Source organism: Bombyx mori, chromosome 27, assembly GCF_030269925.1.
Source record: "Bombyx mori chromosome 27, ASM3026992v2".
In the NCBI taxonomy this organism is placed as follows: Eukaryota; Metazoa; Arthropoda; class Insecta; order Lepidoptera; family Bombycidae; genus Bombyx; species Bombyx mori.
In genome coordinates this window covers 1,618,050-1,636,695 of record NC_085133.1, presented here as the reverse complement: position 1 = coordinate 1,636,695, position 18,646 = coordinate 1,618,050, and the positions used below count along the sequence as shown (strand labels likewise).

Genomic DNA, 18,646 nt, shown 5'->3' with positions numbered 1-18,646 from the left:
GTCGAATTTCGACTACTGCGGGATCTCTAGTATCTATAAATCTAGCAATGAAATTAATTGATAAACAATTTAAAAAAAACTTCTGTTCATTCATGGGGAGGATTGGTAAACTAACACGATGTTGTTTGCTGCCTGTGAGCTGCATTGTTTAAGATTTAAGCCTTCGTTGTCTAAGCCTCATTGAAAAACAAATTTTACATAAAAGTACATAAGAACCGATTTCTTTTACAGTATTGCGAGTATGATACAACAGTACCTTTCGATAGATTTGTTCGACGTAAAAGCACTGAGAGCTTTCAGGGTACTGAGGCCCTTACGACTCGTTTCCGGAGTACCTAGTAAGTTTTATCTGCATATTGAATATTTGGAAATAATTTGGGATATACTTTGTGCTCTGTATATTTATAATGTGTTTTACTCAAGATTGGATTCACTCAAGGTCCTCTTGATGATTAGTGGATTGGACCTATAGAGACCTTAATATGTATATAGTTTATTTTACTGGTGGTAGGACCTCTTATGAGTCCGGGTGGGTACCACCACCCTGCCTATTTCTGCCGTGAAGCAGTAATGCGTTTCGGTTTGAAGGGTGGGGCAGCCGTCGTTACTATACTTGAGACCTTAGAACTTGTATCTCAAGGTGGGTGGCGCATTTACGTTGTGGATGTCTATGGGCTCCAGTAACCACTTAACACCAGGTGGGCTGTGAGCTCGTCCACCCATCTAAGCAATAAAAAAAAAAGTTTCCCGTCTGGCATGATATGAAGCCTCAATTGATGTATGTATTTTAATAACCCGTCCTACCCTTTGTAAGCCGGGCTTGTGTTTATTTCGCGACAGAAATGTGTTGTACAGGGCTTAGGTTTTTGAAGTCTGATCTTGGACCTTATCACATCAGGGGATCCCTTGGTTCTTCTGTTAATCAAAAGGAATTAAAAAGTCAAAAAAAATGGAGAGGTGTAGAGCCATCACAGTGAAGTACCCCTTGTAAGTAGTAAACGTAATTTTACTGATTTCAGGTCTTCAAATAGTTCTGAATTCCATCCTGAAAGCCATGGTGCCGCTCTTTCACATAGCCTTCCTTGTGCTGTTCGTGATCATCATCTATGCCATCATAGGCTTGGAGCTGTTCTCGGGAGTGCTCCATGAAACTTGCTTCAACAATGAAACAGGTATGTTAGAAGGAGTGCCAATTAAAGTGGAAGGCTGTGGTAGTGTAGGTCTAGAATCATCACATCACAAAACATCACAATGCATCACTCAGTCTTTACGCGAGGATGTCGTCAAGGCAAATAAAGGATTCGTCGGAGAATCGACTGCATTACACCAACGTAGTATGACAGCGATTGGTGTTTATTGGTTATGGCTGTATTGTAAGCCCGCACGAAGGTACAGCCTTCTTGCTTTTTTCTACCGCCAAGCACCCACCTAGAGCAATAAAAAATTGAATGACGTATTGAAAATCCATGCAGTTTTACTGCTAGTTTGGTCACAGTTGGTCTCAATACTAATGACACTGTCCTGTGTCCTTTCCGATTAAAGCAGTGGGACATCAAGGGCCAATAAAGCTAGGTCAATTAAAATGAATAATATTCGATTACTTCTAGGTGAGACAATGGCGAACCCTGCGCCTTGTAGTAGCACTCAAGGCGATGGTATGAAGTGCAAAGACAATATGACTTGCAAGGGTTATTGGGATGGACCCAATGATGGGATCACCAATTTTGACAACATCGGATACGCCATGTTGACTGTCTTCCAATGTATCACGCTTGAAGGCTGGACAGATATTATGTATGCGGTGAGTTGAGGTTTCTTTTTTATCTTTTTTTTTATTGCTTAGATGGTTGGACGAGCTCATAGCACACCCGGTGTTAAGTGGTTACTGGAACCCATGGACATCTACAACGTAAATGCGCCACCCACCTTGAGATATAAGTTCTAAGGTCTCAGTATAGTTACAACGGCCGCCCCACTCTTCAAACCGCATTACTGCTTCACGGCAGAAATAGGCAGGATGGTGGTACCGCGCGGTCTCACAAGAGGTCCTACCACCAGTAATAATGAGATATCTTTTTATGAGATAAGTCGAACGAAAGTGGTTTTCGTCACTGATGCACTCTGGGAAAACCTGGCGCGCTGCTCTATTCAGTGGCTATCACTTAATCATTTAACATACTTTTCAAATCCAAACTAATTTTTTAACGTACCTATTCGCTAGTGCCTAAGGTGTTATTCCAGCTACGTCCGGACGAGTAAATGAGCTCAAGGGTTCAACCAGAGAGAATTTGCCAATACTAACCTTAACAAGAGCAGCGCTTGGCAGACACTACCACCGGGTCAGAATCGCGACCAACTGAGATGGAATCTCGAACGTTTTGCGTAATGCCTGGTGGTAGGGGGTATTGTAGGCTCACAAGGGTTCCGTCATCCTACCTACGTCATGAAGTCGTCGTGGCCTAACGGATAAGACGTCCGGTGCATTCGTGTTGAAGCGATGCACCGGTGTTCAAATCCCGCAGGCGGGTACCATTTTTTCTAATGAAATACGTACTCAACAAATGTTCACGATTGATTTCCACGGTGAAGGAATAACATGGTGTAATAAAAATGAAACCCGCAAAATTATAATTTGCGTAATTACTGGTGGTAGGACCTCTTGTGAGTCCGCACGGGTAGGTACCACCACCCTGCCTATTTCTGCCGTGAAGCAGTAATGCGTTTCGGTTTAAAGGGTGGGGCAGCCGTTGTAACTATAATTGAGACCTTAGAACTTATATCTCAAGGTGGGTGGCACATTTACGTTGTAGATATCTATAGGCTCCAGTTACCATTTAACACCAGGTGGGCTGTGAGCTCGTCCACTCATCTAAGCAATAAAAAAATAAAAATAAAACCTGTACACTTCACGTGCAGGACAGTCATGCAATTAACGCAAGCATATAATTTTGTTTTCGAACGAAATATGTGCATGCTTTATACCAGTTCACAAATGACTTTTACGATAAAGGGAATAAACGATATCACTTACTTCACTCAGGTCAAAACCTGATTTGAAGTGGCAGTCGAACTATAAATTTATAATTCTAATAGTAATCTCTAATCAAATTCAAATTGAAGAAAGCTTTAAGACCAGTTTTGTTCCTTCACTAGGTGGCCAACGTCAAAGGCAAAACGTGGGTTTGGATCTACTTCGTGACTTTGGTGATCTTCGGGAACTTCTTCGTCATGAATCTGATCCTGGGTGTGTTGTCAGGGTATGGTATATAGGATCTCCTCTATTACGTTATAGCTTCTTGACAGAGCGGATGTGGTCTGTCACCGTCGTAGACTATTTATTAATCTGTGGTCGTAGTATATACAAGTAGACCCATACCTTCCATTTTTTTTACCATCTTGTTATATTTTTTATAGTCTTTAATCAAGCTCTCCTTGATTCGTGCTATAATTAAATAGAGTTAGTACCTTCCGGCGTGGAATTATGACATGCTTTCTACTGCCTATCTCAGAGAAAATATAATGCATTTTACAAAAATATATATGCTGTTAAGATTGAATATATTCTCAAATTTCTAAATCCGTTGTTTCTTACAAGAAAGTCGATTGATTTGACCGACCGAACTTTCATCTCTATCTCTGTCCGATACATTAAATTGTATCGAGACAAACATCTAGATGGTAGACGTATATAAACGTTTAAGTTACAATACAAAATATCCACTATAAGTTTTATTGTCATATGTGACGTCATCATGATCCTCCGATATATATTTTCAGTGAGTTTTCCAAAGAAAGAGAGAAAGCGAAGAGCCGTGGCGATTTCCAGAAGTCACGCGAAAGGCAACAGCTGGAAGAAGACATGAAGGGGTATCTGAATTGGATCACAGTTGCGGAAGAGCTGGACTTGGAGAATGAACAGACGCAGAATGAAGATGATCAGGACGCCCAGGGTATTTTACAGTGGTCTTTGCTACTAGCTTGTTATTTTTTTAACCTCACACACGCCGTTTTATTCTGTCTAAATTTATGGTAGCCTAGAAAGTAGAATTTTAAGAAGGCATCTTTATCTTCTTGGCTCTGTTTAAATAATGATTATGTATGGTCACTTGACGGTTTGTGGTTACCACCGTTCATCGACGTCTGCAATGGCAAATCACTGCCCACTGTAAATAAAATTAGCCTAAGGGGAAGACCTTTATATATTCTAGAAAGAATTCGGTTTAGGTTTTGAGACTCAAATGGTTAAGAAAAAGTATAAATCATAGTCGATAAATATTTTGTTGATGTCCACAAGCGACGAAGACATTCAGATGCTGGACTCCCTTAATGATAATAAAAAACGTTATCTGATAAGAGAAGCAACCACCGTGTCGTAGTAGTTATCATAAGAGATTCAGCAAATGCCTAAATAGCGCTAAAGATATTTGTAAGGTAAATTTGCAAACAATGATATTCAGACAGTCCTTGGAGCAATTAATTGTGAATCTAAACCATTCTCGGACATTACACATGAACACGCACAAAAAAAATCATCAAAATCGGTCGAATAGATTAGGAGGAGTTCAGTGACACACATATAGAAGAATTGTTTAAATGAAGATAGATATCATACTAAAACGGAATGCCCACCGAACGTGTGAATGAACTGGCTCCTAATTATGTAATATTAATAATGTTACAGGCAAGAAAGATAGAAAGAGCAATGAAGAATCACAGAATAATTTGAATGTGAACGGGGATCAAGTACAAACATCAAGATCCTATAGATTCGATAAGGTATGTGTAAGCCTATATCTTTCCATATTACTGATGTATATTATTATGTATATTGCCCAGATGTCAATTGCCAGTACTAGTGGTAGGTCCTCTTGTGAGTCCGCACGGTTAGGTACCACCATCCTGCCTGTTTCCGCCGGGAAGCAGTAATGCGTTTTGGTTTGAAGGGTGCGGCAGCCGTTGTACTGAGATCTTAGAACTCATATTTCAATGTGGGTGGCGGCATTTACGTTGTAGATGTCTATGGGCTCCGGTAACCACATAACATCAGGTGGGCCATGAGCTCGTTCGACCATCTACGCAATTATAAAAAAAAGTTATATTCACACATATATAGATCTAGAGGTGATGGAAATCGTGGTAGTAGGGATGGCACTAGAGGGTTGAGGGATATGGCCGGGGATCCCCGGAAAAGACGATGCGACATTTTACTTCTGTCGTATTTTATCGGTGATTTTCTTTTGTCTAAAGCTGGTCCCGTGATTTGTTTCAGGTCAATCGTCGATTACGTAGAGCCTGCAGAATAGCCGTGAAGACACAGACTTTCTATTGGGCAATCATCATATTGGTATTCCTCAATACGCTGGTGCTAGCTACTGAACATTACAAGTAAGTATCATTGATCTAATAACATTATTTGAGACGAAGTATAAAATTTCAGAACGAGAAACGACATAGCGAAGAATTTCCAATCAGGCTTGTGATATTGCTCGGTGAATTAACGAATTAACTCTCCAAATATTAAATAATAAATAATCAAATTGCGCAAGTTAGATCTTGCTTACGCTACAATTAGTGACGTTTAGACTTAGATGGTAGCGCCATTACTTTGATATTTTTTTGTACGATGTAATTGACTATAGTTATTTATTACGCAGAAAGCATTTAGTGTGGCACGAAACAATATTATAATGTTGTTGTATGTATAGAAGATATGTATAGATAGTATGTTTTTATTATTGTTTAGATGGGTGGACGAGCTCACAGCCCACCTGGTTAGTGGAGCCCATAGACATCTAAAACGTAAATGCGCCACCCGCCTTGAGATATAAATTCTAATATCTCAGTATAGTTACAACGGCTGCCCCACCCTTCAAACCGAAACGCATTACTGCTTCACGGCAGAAATAGGCAGGGTGGTGGTACCTACCCGCGCGGACTCACAAGGGGTCTTACTACCAATAATTCGCAAATTATAATTTTGCGGGTTTGATTTTTATTGCACGATGTTATTCCTTCACCGTGGAAGTCAATCGTGAACATTTGTTGAGTACGTATTTCATTAGAAAAATTAGCACCCGTCTGGGATTCGAACACTGGTACATTGCTCAACAGCAATGCACCGGACGTCTTATCCTTTAGGCCACGACGTATAAATGTCATTGAAGGGTCTCTGTTTACTTTTCGTCGTACCAATTCTTACTCAGAGAACCGTTACACAATCCTTTGATGACTTCGAGACTTCAATGTTATATTCCAAAAGAGATAGCGGTATTCATATCTATGGGATTTTGTAACCACTTAAATCTAGCCGACGTGGGTTTTTTTATTGCCCTTGTAGGCAGACGAGCATACGGCCCACCTGATGGTGAGTGGTTACCGTTGCCCATGGACTTCAGCAATGGCAGGGGCAGAGCCAAGCCGCTGCCTACCTGTCGTTAATTTCGTCGATGGATCTATTATAGCAATAAAAACTCACCTGTCTCTTTCTTTTCCAGTCAACCTCGATGGCTTGATTATTTCCAGAACTACGCCAACTATTTTTTCGTTGTTCTGTTCACCCTTGAGATGATGCTGAAGATGTACGCGCTAGGATTTCAGGTAACACAATAGATAATGGTATAGTTTTAGTGGAATAATTCTGTTGGTACATCTTGCATTAGTCTTCCATTCCAGATTTCAGGCTCCTATGCTAATTGTGTTTGTGAAAATACTCTTTTCCATCTTCTTTGTTTTCAGACTTTGCCAATTGCTCGTAAAACTTTCACAGCTGGCTTTCTTCTTAATTTCGTCAATATGGATAATATTGATTAAAATAGCTTCTTTTTCACTAATTCTGATGGACAACTGAACTATAATCCAATTGAATCTAGTGGCTACTGGAACCAATGGAGAGATATATTTAAATACCCCCTTTAAGACATGAGAATAAAGTGTCAATTGCATTGTTATAACAGTTACCCTTTATTGCCTCTTAAATCGGAATGTGTGTTTAATTAGCGATAAAAAAAGCAAGGTACAGAGTGTACGCTTGCAATATTCACTTACAGTATTTAATATAAAGAGTTGCAGTAGCTGATGACTAAGGCTTGATGAAGATTGGCATAGACTATTAACGTTAATACCCTCTGAACCAGCGTCTCATATTTCAGGGCTACTTCGTATCCCTATTCAATCGCTTCGATTGCTTCATCATGGTCTGCTCTGTGGTGGAATTGGCGCTTACTTTAACAGAGACCATACCGCAGCTCGGTATCTCCGTGCTGAGGTGTGTCAGGCTACTAAGAGTCTTCAAGGTTACCAAGTTAGTATTTTTTTATGACATTTACATACATGCCACACTTTAAGTACTACTGTAAATTAATGACGGGTGTAAATAGTCGGTTTAAAACTTCAGTCTTAGGCTGTTTTTAATAAGTATTAATCGGGAATAAGTCACGCACGGTCCAAATTAGAATACCCTGTACTATGGACCAGAGATAGATATACATTTAAATATATGTATAAATATATAGATAATAAACACCCAGGAAAAGATAAAAGAGACCTGTTCATTATGTATGACGAATGTTTGATCGATTTGGGAATCGAACGCATGGCTCTCGGCGCAACAGTCAGGGATGTTACCTACCACCACCACCACCGGTTCAGTTAGTCAGGCTGTTGGTATACAGAAAAAGCTTTCGATACTTACAGCTGTCCATCTGGAAGGATTATTTTTGGCACCAAGCATGAGGACCATGTTCCACATGGACGCAATGGCAGATCGCTTTTTTGTTCCCTGTTCTTGTTTTAATTACGAAAAAAAGAATTCGTTTTTATAAATCCAGTTTCAATCTTGCGTGCTTTAGGCTTTTGAGTATTATGGCATTGAAATATTTCAACTTTCAGGTATTGGCGGTCTCTTTCTAATCTCGTAGCATCTCTGCTTAACTCCATCCAGTCCATCTTCTCCCTTCTTCTGCTGCTATTCTTGTTTATCGTGATCTTCGCTTTACTTGGGATGCAAGTGTTTGGTGGGAGATTCGACTACGCGCCGGAAGCTGAGAAAGAGAGGCATAACTTCGATTCTTTCTGGCAGGCAGTTCTGACCATGTTTCAGGTAAAAGTTTCATATTTTCAGAAAATTGGAGTCAAAGTTTGTTGGAGATTAATGAAACGAGAAAGGACATTTTTCTTAAGTATTTTTTTTTATTCCTGTCGATATCTTCCCTATAGACTCTTGAAGGAACATCTGATCTATATGTGACTTGGTATTTTTCAGATACTGACAGGCGAAGATTGGAATGTAGTCATGTATGAGGGGATCAAGGCATACGGAGGCGCCGGGACTCCGGGCATGCTGGCGTCTATATACTTCATCGTTATATTCATTTGCGGCAATTGTATCCTTTTCAGAATTCATCTACTTTTATACGCTTTTATTAGCTTCATACGTAATAATCATAAATAAAAATTGTTGTGTGCATTTTGAGATTTTATCAAAATGATAATCTTTGTAGTTATATCGGTCAAACAAATATTTATAACTATAGATACCACACACCCCACGCTTTTTTTACAATAAATTTAGGAGGGGGGGGGGGGTGTAGAAAATAGAGCAGATTGTAATACAAACGTATTATTTTAAGAGCTTACTAAAACGCATACGGCCGACAAAGACAAGCGAGTATAGGGCCCAACTGATAGTGCGTGGACGGCCAATAGTCGTAGCTCGTGAAAGTCATAGCTAAGCTGCTGTCTGCCTGTGAAGATTTAAATTTCGCCTGAAGAAGGATATGTCAGAATCTGTGCTTTTTTTATGCTGATAGCCTTGAGTGGCAGCTTCACACTAACATGTAGGTGAGCTCACGGGGCTAAAACCGGAAGTGTTGCTAACACTGTCCTTAGCAAGAGCAGTGCTTCGCAGAATCTACCACCGAATCGGAAACACGACCCACTGAGAAGATCCGTCGAGAAACTCAGTAGGTTAATTCACTCGTCGATCTCTTCGTCGCAAGCGACGGGTTCGATGAGGACGGTGACGGGGGATCTGCACTCGGGATACTCCGTGGAATGGAGTTCATTCCCAATCACAATCCAATTCAAAAAATCCCTACATCAAAACTTATAGATATTTTACTAAACGTATTCTTGGCCATCGCTGTCGACAACCTCGGCGACGCAGAGGAAATGGATGCAATCGAAAAACAGAAAGAGGTAATTAATATGGCTTGAGAATCCTAGTTAGATGGGAAGATCTTTTGCCCTGTCTCAGCAGGCTGACAGTCCGAATATCACTATCACTACATAGTATAAAACAAAGTCGCTTTCTCTGTCCCTATATCCCTATGTATGCTTGAATCTTTAAAACTACGCAATGGATTTTGATGCGGTTTTTTTAATAGATAGAGTGATTGAAGAGGAAGGTTTATAATAAATCAATAATAAATTACAGTTTCCGAAGTGAAGCGAGGGCGGGTCGCTAGTATGTAATAAAGAGCTTTTCATAGGAGATTTTGAGCGCGTCTTTTAAAAGTCATTCACGGAGAAAACACGTTTTATTAACCAGACATTCTATAGTCTATTGTTGTTTTTGATTATGGAATATAATAATTGGTAATAATAGCATAATGCTAACGTTGTTTTTATAGTTCGAGCAGTAAGCAGAACGGACATTAGGCCAGTTTAAGCTATTTCATTGAAATCATTGTTATGGGGCCAATTCAAGATTTTAATAATCTTTATTCTCTTCACGAATGGACGTTGTATATATAAATATAGGGTGCATATTCGTTTGATTTGTTATAAGTTTTTACGTTTAGAGACAACTACAGTACCCGGCGATAAATATTGCACATCGACAGAGAGAAAGAGGCGGTTAATTTTTGCTTCGCAGAGCGTTATATCTGTCGCACACTACCTAATTGAGATTTAGTCTCCATAGATACCGGATCCTTAGTGTTTCGTCGCACACAGGTAACGCTCTACAACAAAAACAAAATTAGACGACTGTATCTTTCTAAGTATCGATGTTCAATATTTATTGCCTGGTACTGTAAGTGATTATATTTTACTTAAAAGCGCCTTAAGTCTCAAGAAACCTTAATATTGTTTTTTTCTGTTGTAATTTTCAACCCGACTGTTGGAATTTCCAGATGGCAGAAAACGCTGAAGCCGGTAATGTGGTTCTCGATGAAGAAAGAGGAGAAACTGATGATGAATATGTTAACGAGGAAGAAGGATATTCTAATGAAGGGTAAGATACAGAAATACAACAGACTGCTCCTACTTGAAACTTTATTGATGATGAAAACAAATTGAAATTTATTTGTATTTATTTATATACAAGCGATCTCGCTTCGCTTCGGAAACATTAAATTTTATTATTGATAGTTGAGTCCCGCGACGTTACCCGCGTTTATTGTCGTACCGCGGGTGAAGCCGCGGGGCGACGCTAGTCTAAAAAAAGGAGCCCAAGTTATTCCTTCTATCATCAGCTACCTATCAGTGAAAGTCTCGTCTACATCGGCCCTGCCGTTCCAGAGATTAGCCGGAACAAACAGACAGACAGACAAAAATTGTAAAAAAAAAATGTTTTGGTGTGTATACCGTATATATATTCATATGCATGTAGTAAAAAGTGGTTATTTCAATATTACAAACAGACACTCCAATGAGAGAGACACTTCACAGGGCGAGTGTCTCTCTTAATAAAACGAGACGTCAGGACGAGGGCGGGTTGCTAGTAGTTATATATAGTAGAAATTGAGTAATACTAAAATTTATCGTTAGAGATAAAGAAGATGAGTTGAGATTGAGTTCTATTAATAGCAAATGATAATGGCGCGTTTATGTTAGATTAACATACAATAATAAAATTTCTTTTTGTGTAATACTTAGTGATATTACTGTTTAGAACATTAATAGATTTGTTTTTCTAAAATGTTTATCAATATAACGTAATGCTTAGAAAGTAATTTTGAAAAAAGCTAAGAATTGCTCCCATCACTTTTAAATTCTCATGCCAAATTGGGTATAATTTAATTATCATTACAATGTTTAATGCAGCCAGCAATATAAGAAATACAAAAGAGTACCCAGGTAAGATCTAATATGTTATCCTAGTTAATAGTGGAGCTAATAAAATACGAATAGTGAAGTTAGTCGTCGTGGCCTAAAAGATAAGACGCCCGGTGCATTCATATCTAGCGATGCACCGGTGTTCGAATCCAGCAGGCGGGTACCAATTTTTGTAATGAAATAGGTACTGAGCAAAATGTTCTCACGATTGACTTCCACGGTGAAGGAATAACATCGTGTAATAAAAATCAACCCCGCAAAATTGTAATTTGCGTAGTTACTGGTGTTAGGACCTCTTGTGAGTCCGCACGGGTAGGTACCACCACCCTGCCTATTTCTGCCGTGAAGCAGGAATGCGTTTCGGTTTGAAGGGTGGGGTAGCCGTTGTAACTTTACTGATACCTTAGAACTTATATCTCAAGGTGGGTGGCGCATTGACGTTGTAGATGTATATGGGCTCTTACCACTTAACACCAGGTGGGCTGTGAGCTTGTCCACCCATCTAAGCAATAAAAAAAACGTTAGTTTTTCAATATACCTAATTTAGTTTCATTATTTAAATAATTTTAGTTTGAACGACAAACCAAATGTTATTATCGTCCAATTTTATATCTATAAATATTTAAATACAAAACAAATGATTTACCCTTTTCCTTTACCAAAGCACGAAAAATAATTGTTACGAATTAATCAAATAGGGATGCTATTGGGATTGGTTCTATTTTTAGCTTAATAGTGCTATAAAAACATATATCAGGATTATCGAAGTACTAATTATAATCATTTTGTTTGCTCTTGGAATCAGATCTGAGAATGAATGTGAAGAGACCGGTTCTGAAGAAGACGTGGAAGAACAGGAACAAGAGGAGAAAGAGAATCCTCAAGATATATTGGTCACTATTGACAAAAAACAAAATGGTAAATTCTATTTGCATTGAGCTCTTAAACATAACAACATTAAAGCCGCTGTTCATCTCGGGACATGCGATTGTATACCTTATTATATGGTTATAACGATTCTCGTATAAATAAAACGGAGTGATTTAGAGTCTCGCTACATCATTACGGATCCTCCCGATTCATTAACGGTGCTTTTAGGTACCACAAGCACCGGTTACCGTCCTCGTCGAACCCGTGAAATGGGTGAATTAACCCATACACAGCCCACTGAGTTTCTCGCCGGATCTCCTCAGTGGGTCGCGTTTCCGATCCGGTGGTAGATTCTGCGAAGCACTTGCTAGGGCCAGTGTTAGCAACACTCCCGGTTAGCGCCCCGTGAGCTCACCTACACGTCAAGGAGAAGCTGAAATAGCCTCTCAAGGCTATCAAAATAGGTAGGGGGGAAACAACGAGCCTCGCTAGCTCATAGCTAGTCCTACCTAAGTTAATGTGCAAAATGTGGTAAAGTTGCGACAAAGCTTTTCGAAGCGTTGCTCCGACTTTGTTTGAGTTATGTTCATTATGTCTTCTTAACTAACGGGATGCTATCAAATATTTTCAGGAGACGTTAACAAAAAAGAATCAGAGCCCCATGTAACAATTTCGGCCCGACCTCGAAGGTTATCGGATGTGAACATCAAAACGCAAGAGAAGCCTATACCTGATGCCAGTAGCTTCTTTATACTCTCCAAGGATAATTGGTGAGAGCACACTTTTTTATAACTTAAGTTAGGTTATTATTGTTTTCCTCAAATAACTTTCAAATCCTAATTTTGTCGCATTGGACGACTATGGTTTTTGATATCATCGAGACTTAAATTTTATCGAGGACACTGTGGTTCATTTCACGCATGAAGTTACAACTAATAAATCAGAAAATATATGGAGTAGGTACAAAAAACACTGACCAGTTTGTGTTGTTAGCGATGAAATAAGGCAGTGAGACGTGGTCGCTCACAATGAACTTTAATAGGAGGTTCAAAGTTTTTGTGATCCAGATAGCAATGAAGAGATGGGTTGTGCTTGGAGGAGAACCATGAAAACCAATATAGCTGGAAAGATTACGAGGTCGAAGTAGTACTGCAAATTGCTCATAGAACAGATTGTGGTTTCTTCTTATCAGCCCACAGAAGTCCACTGCTGGACATAGACCTCCCTCAAGGTGGATTTTTGTGGCTATGACCACAAAAATCCCGAGTGGCAACGTGCACCGGAAGAAGCAGCGTCGTTAGGCTTCTCACAAGGTGGACCAACGACCTGTTGAGGGTCACGAGAATCCTTTCTAATTTTCCAGTAGTGGACGTCTATGGGCTGGTGATAATGGTGACGAAATGTTTGGAATAACAATACATTAAGATTAATAGCAAGATTAAAGAAAAATTCCGCTTGTTTGGCATCTTTTTTATGTGTATGAAATAAAAAACCATTTCAGTTTTCGGGTGGCCTGCTACAATATTCAAAAAAATTCCTGGTTCAAGAATCTTATTCTGATATGCATCTTGGCGTCTTCCGTCATGCTGGCTTTGGAGGACCCTGTTACCAGCAACTTGAACACCCCTACTGGGATAAATGAGGTACGCACGGAATTGTCAGATCTGTTCGACCATGTTTGAATGTTGCAGAGACAAAATAAAATAATATGACCCTTCTTGGGCTTTAGGCGTTACTAGGTATTATGGTAGCAAGGTTTTCACTGATTTTCTACGTAGCACGGTCTTATCTATGTCTTTTTTTTATCGCTGGGTGGGTGGACGACCTCACAGCCCACTTGGTGTTAAATGGTTACTGGAGCCCATAGACATCTACGACGTAAATGCGCCACCTACCTTGAGATATCAGTTCTAAGGTCTCAGTATAGTTGCGAAGAAGCAGCTGCCCAAATCTTAGAATAGAAGGAATGTTTTTCGAATTCCTGCAAAAGTGGAAACTGGAAACCTCCAATGCGTACGCCACTGTCCCTTGGGTCGTTAATGACCACACACAGCCATTTACGATGTAAGGTGGTGGAACTATGAATTGGTTATTGATAATTTGCTTGCTGATTTCTACAGTTGCTTGTAAGTAGTGTGTAAGTCTTGTTGGCAAATAGATGGCAACAAGGTTGCGCGCATTTATTATTACGGGCAATGGCAGTTTGTGTCAGTATGGATAATGTGCCTATATTCAGCACTGCGTGTCCTGTAAGACTTGGCCATGGATACGCACAGTGTAATTATTCCATTCTACTTTATAGGTTCTACGCAACGTGGATTACTTCTTCACGGCTGTTTTTACAATTGAGCTGCTATTGAAGCTCATTACATACGGTTTTATACTGCACAAAGATTCTTTCTGTCGTTCTGGATTCAACTTGCTCGATTTGCTGGTTGTGATCGTGTCTTTTATATCGTTGGACAGGTGAGATTTATCTTTTTTTAAATAATAAATAAATAAATATTTACTAACAATCACGCCACGTTAACTGGTCCCGTGATAAGTTCGTAAAGAACTCGTGTTACAGGTACCAGATAACGGATATAAATGTAAGATTTTTATTATACACATACATATATTTAATATACGTCCATAACCCTGGAAAAGACATTTATATTTATCATACAAATATCTTCCCTTGGCGGGATTCGAACCCGCGACCCCCTTGTGTAGTGACCATGTCACTTACCACTACACCAGACGGACGTAAAGATGTAACAGAAACAAGTCAAAAATGCAACAAAAACATACTGAAGTCAATAGGCTAAAACTAGGTGGGTCGTGTGCTCATGAACCTATATCATCATCATCATAATCGGTTGCTGTTGGCAGAGCAGTCGTGGTCATGTGGAATTCTTTCTTTATAACAGCAATGACGAATCACCATGCGTTGGACTGATCCGGTTAAAGACCTTACTGAAACTGTTTTTTTATTGCTTAGATGAGTGGACGAACTCACAGCCCACCAGGTGTTAAGTGGTTACTGGAGCCCATGGAGAGACAACTACGACGTAAATGCGCCACCCACTTTGAGATATAAGTTCTAAGGTCTCAGTATAGTTACAACGGCTGCCCCACCCTTCAAACCGTAACGCATTACTGCTTCACGGCAGAAATAGGCAAGGTGGTGGTACCTACCCGCGCAGACTCACAAGAGGTCCTACCACCAGTAAACTTCCTATACATTTTTTTTCGATAGCGATACGAATACTTTTTCAATAGTTATTCGTGCTCGCCCCTCTGTATGGGTCTTAGCATGGGCCTTGTTAATTAAAGTCTATTTTAATTACAGATCAAACAGCGTCAACTTCATTAAGATTTTGAGGGTCTTCCGCGTTTTAAGGCCGCTTCGTGCCATAAACAGAGCCAAAGGTCTGAAGGTCAGTATCTGAATGAGGCAGAAATTTATTTTGGAAAATTCGTTTACTTCATAATTAAAGTTTTTCGATTATTATAATAAATAATGTAACGTTTATTTCGTGATCTGCATAAGGATATTCGAATTTAGACTAAATTATAATTGGTTTTTAAATAATACAGTCGTTAAGAATAAAAAGCTTAAAAAGCATTGTAAGATACACTGGAATGTAATGTTTAATGTCCATTACAAATTAGACTAAAAACAATATAAAAATCTTTCGATCATTAGGTTTAATGTAGTGTAAAATTGTTTTCTTATACGATTTTGTTTTTTCTTTGTAAATTTTAGCACGTAGTTCAATGCGTGATCGTTGCTATAAAGACAATCGGAAACATATTATTGGTGACAAATCTTCTACAATTCATGTTTGCCGTTATGGGAGTGCAAATGTTCAAGGTAGGGATGTAATGAAAAACAAAAAAAAATTATATATAATTATATTTATAAATATACATCATATATTTTTATATTAATTTTTCCACGACACCTTTGGGTTGATATTTTTTCGAAGTAAGTATTATTGAAACGAGAAATTGCAGTGCACTAAAACAAAATCATCTGATTTCGCTTCCATTTTGGCTTCGTTCGCAAGAATCATTTTTTTTTTTACACACTAACCGATATTCTTTTTCGCTTGAACTCGTGGGTCCAAAAAATTGTCGTCAGGCATGCCCATGCATCGGTTGGCCCAAAGGTGTTGCGTTTTTGGATTTTTTGGACTCAATTATGTGGCTTTTGTGTTTGTTTTGACCCCCTACCTGAACATTACACTCGGGTTAAGGCACGAGGTATAAAATTCACGGATTTTTTAGTTTTTTTTTTTTCCGTTTGTATGTTCAAGTCAGTCATGGACGCTGACTCTGTGTTTTGGAAGTGATTGAAGCAGTGAAAGAAATAATGACGTGATTGATACTTCTTTTGACGCTATGAGCATTAGTACTTAACCCATGAATCAGCTCGCTGAGTTTCTCGCCGGATCTTCTCAGCGAGTCGCGATTCCGATCCGGTAGTAGATTCATTCGCGAAGCAACTGCTCTTGAGTTGTTAGGCGCTCGGGCAGCTGTTAGCAAATCCCGTCGCTCCTGGCTGAGCCTTTGCTCGCCCTCCTGTCCTGGTGAAACTGGAAAGGCCTCAGGGCCAACAGTAAACTCAGAATCATAAAAAAAGCATTAAGTAGCTGTTTACTTAGCGTTACTTAAGCGGTAAATCGATGGGGGAAATATAATATACAATTGAATCATATAGTAACCTAGTAGTTTTGCCAAATTTATTCTGTATTCTACATTAGAAGCGTCAAAGCAAGTGGATATCACCGATATAATCAAATTTTATTTATTTTCGTTCACCTAACGCACTGTACGTAGGCTTCGAGTTTGGTTTTTGTTAATTTGCATTTTTTTTCTTTTTCTTTCTTGTTTTTGTTATCTTTCTCCGAACAACGTGATCGAAATGTTTACGGCCCATCAAAAAACCACGTAACAAAACCTACCCGCAAATTTGGTAACGTTGAAATTTGTTTTCGCTTCGCGCAGTACGTTGTTAAGTGTATATACGCTTCAATAAAGTCCATTGGGAACATACTGATTATAAATCACATGCTTCAATTCATGTTCGCCGTTGTCGGCATACAGTTGTTTAAGGTGATCTGTTTGTTTGTTGTTTGTTTTAACTTTGTTGTTTGTTTTAACTTTGTTGTTTGTCTGTTGTTGTTTGTGCTTTCTGGACGAGGTCAGGTGATTTTTTTTTTGACTTTCCTTTCTTATTTCGAATAAGGATTATTGTTTAACGCTGTTTATGTAGTAAGTATTATTTATTATTAGCTAATACGGATGAATGGTATTAATTGGTCACTGGAACTCAAAATTTGACGTCAGCGTTGCTGCTAGATGATGCAATGTTTCAAACATTTTTTTATAGCCGCATTTGGGGAGAGACATATTGTCGCAGCCTACGATAAAATTGAGGCAACAAACAATAATCTTAAATTTATTTCAGCATCTAAAGCTGAAATCACGATTCAAATGCAAAATTTGGCGCTGTTGTCTGAATCATGCATGAAACTGAAAAGTTTATTAATATTTTCTGAAGAAATTTTTAATCGTGTTTTCTTTGGACGATCGCTTTTATGGTTAGGTATTGCTTGAATTCACAAAAATAGATATTGTCGGGTGAAAGATTATTTGCTTTAAAGGACATTTCGCTAAATATGCAACAGTTTTTTTTTTATTGCCTAGATGTGTGGAGCTCACAGACCACCTGGTGTTAAGTGGTTACTGGAACCCATAGACATCTACAACGTAAATGCGCCACACACCTTGAGATATAAGTTCTAAGGTCTCAGTAGGTAAGGTATCAGTTGTTTTGTAATTAAAGGTCCGTTTTGTTTGGTATTACTACAACAATTCCATTTGTTTTTAATCGAACCTCAATTAAGCTTGCACCACTTCAAAGAGCTAATGAAGTTTATTTGTCATGATATTTTTTTCCAAATTTTAAGCTTTAAATGGTGCGGACGCGAAATAAGCAAAACTACTAAATATTTGAATGATTCGAAATTTGGCCGTTGCAAATTGTAGAACACAGACTGCGGAAAGAAACGATAAGAAGCGGCAGTTCTGCGGTAAAGTAAGGATGCACAGTGCCTTATGTAGTCCTTACTGCAGGCTCGTACCGCCACGCGATGAGAAACACCAACAATTTCACTTATTTTCGTACAAATTCAACAGAGACACGAAACGCGCGCGCGGTTGTTCAACCATAACATTTTTTGCTCGAGTCGATTTCGCCACACGATCTCGCTCGCACGCGTCGGTAGGTAAAGTGCGGGAGAGGGATGGGACAGGACTTGCAAAGACCAAATTAATGTTGCTATCATCCGAAACCAAAAACTATCGGTTGTAAACCAGCGCAACCAAATGGCTCTGGTGTAAAATTTAATAAATGTCCCTTAAACCAAATATCCTTTCATCCCTCGATAATTATGTGCAAACCAATGAATACGCTGCTCATATCTACGTTATGGGAAAACGCTAGAAAGCACTTAGATAAGTTGATGTTTATCCAATTATTCTGATTTCAGGGTAGATTTTTTAAATGTACAGATATTACGAAGGACAATGAAAATGATTGCCAGTGAGTTGTTTGAATGTTTTATTATTGTATTTAATACGTAATACTTAGGTTTATATCAACCCATAGACATGGGTCGCGTTTCCGATCCGGTGGTAGATTCTGCGAAGCACTGCTCTTGCTAGG

At 39.0% G+C, this 18,646-nt stretch overlaps 1 protein-coding gene across 6 annotated transcripts in view; it reads left to right on the top strand.

The window, feature by feature from the left end:
* The window catches only part of LOC101740314 (muscle calcium channel subunit alpha-1), a 75,412-nt gene that overhangs the window by 30,054 nt on the left and 26,712 nt on the right, over positions 1–18,646 (top strand). For 3 of the 6 annotated variants that reach the window (XR_002430166.3, XM_021346212.3, XM_021346213.3), the window contains exons 5-25: positions 232–338; positions 1,020–1,172; positions 1,608–1,801; positions 3,154–3,257; positions 3,778–3,950; positions 4,682–4,776; positions 5,270–5,385; positions 6,495–6,597; positions 7,149–7,300; positions 7,888–8,098; positions 8,261–8,381; positions 9,110–9,195; positions 10,134–10,234; positions 11,047–11,079; positions 11,864–11,976; positions 12,560–12,698; positions 13,430–13,571; positions 14,231–14,394; positions 15,263–15,350; positions 15,680–15,787; positions 18,471–18,523. Coding sequence is in view for 5 of the 6 variants with exons in the window: in XM_021346212.3 (XP_021201887.1) it covers positions 232–338; positions 1,020–1,172; positions 1,608–1,801; positions 3,154–3,257; positions 3,778–3,950; positions 4,682–4,776; positions 5,270–5,385; positions 6,495–6,597; positions 7,149–7,300; positions 7,888–8,098; positions 8,261–8,381; positions 9,110–9,195; positions 10,134–10,234; positions 11,047–11,079; positions 11,864–11,976; positions 12,560–12,698; positions 13,430–13,571; positions 14,231–14,394; positions 15,263–15,350; positions 15,680–15,787; positions 18,471–18,523 (2,556 nt within the window). In the remaining variant the exon portion in view is untranslated. The remainder of the gene's footprint in view (positions 1–231; positions 339–1,019; positions 1,173–1,607; positions 1,802–3,153; positions 3,258–3,777; positions 3,951–4,681; positions 4,777–5,269; positions 5,386–6,494; positions 6,598–7,148; positions 7,301–7,887; positions 8,099–8,260; positions 8,382–9,109; positions 9,196–10,133; positions 10,235–11,046; positions 11,080–11,863; positions 11,977–12,559; positions 12,699–13,429; positions 13,572–14,230; positions 14,395–15,262; positions 15,351–15,679; positions 15,788–18,470; positions 18,524–18,646) is intronic. The other 3 variants (XM_062676413.1, XM_012697895.4, XM_021346214.3) reach the window with 2 other exon arrangements.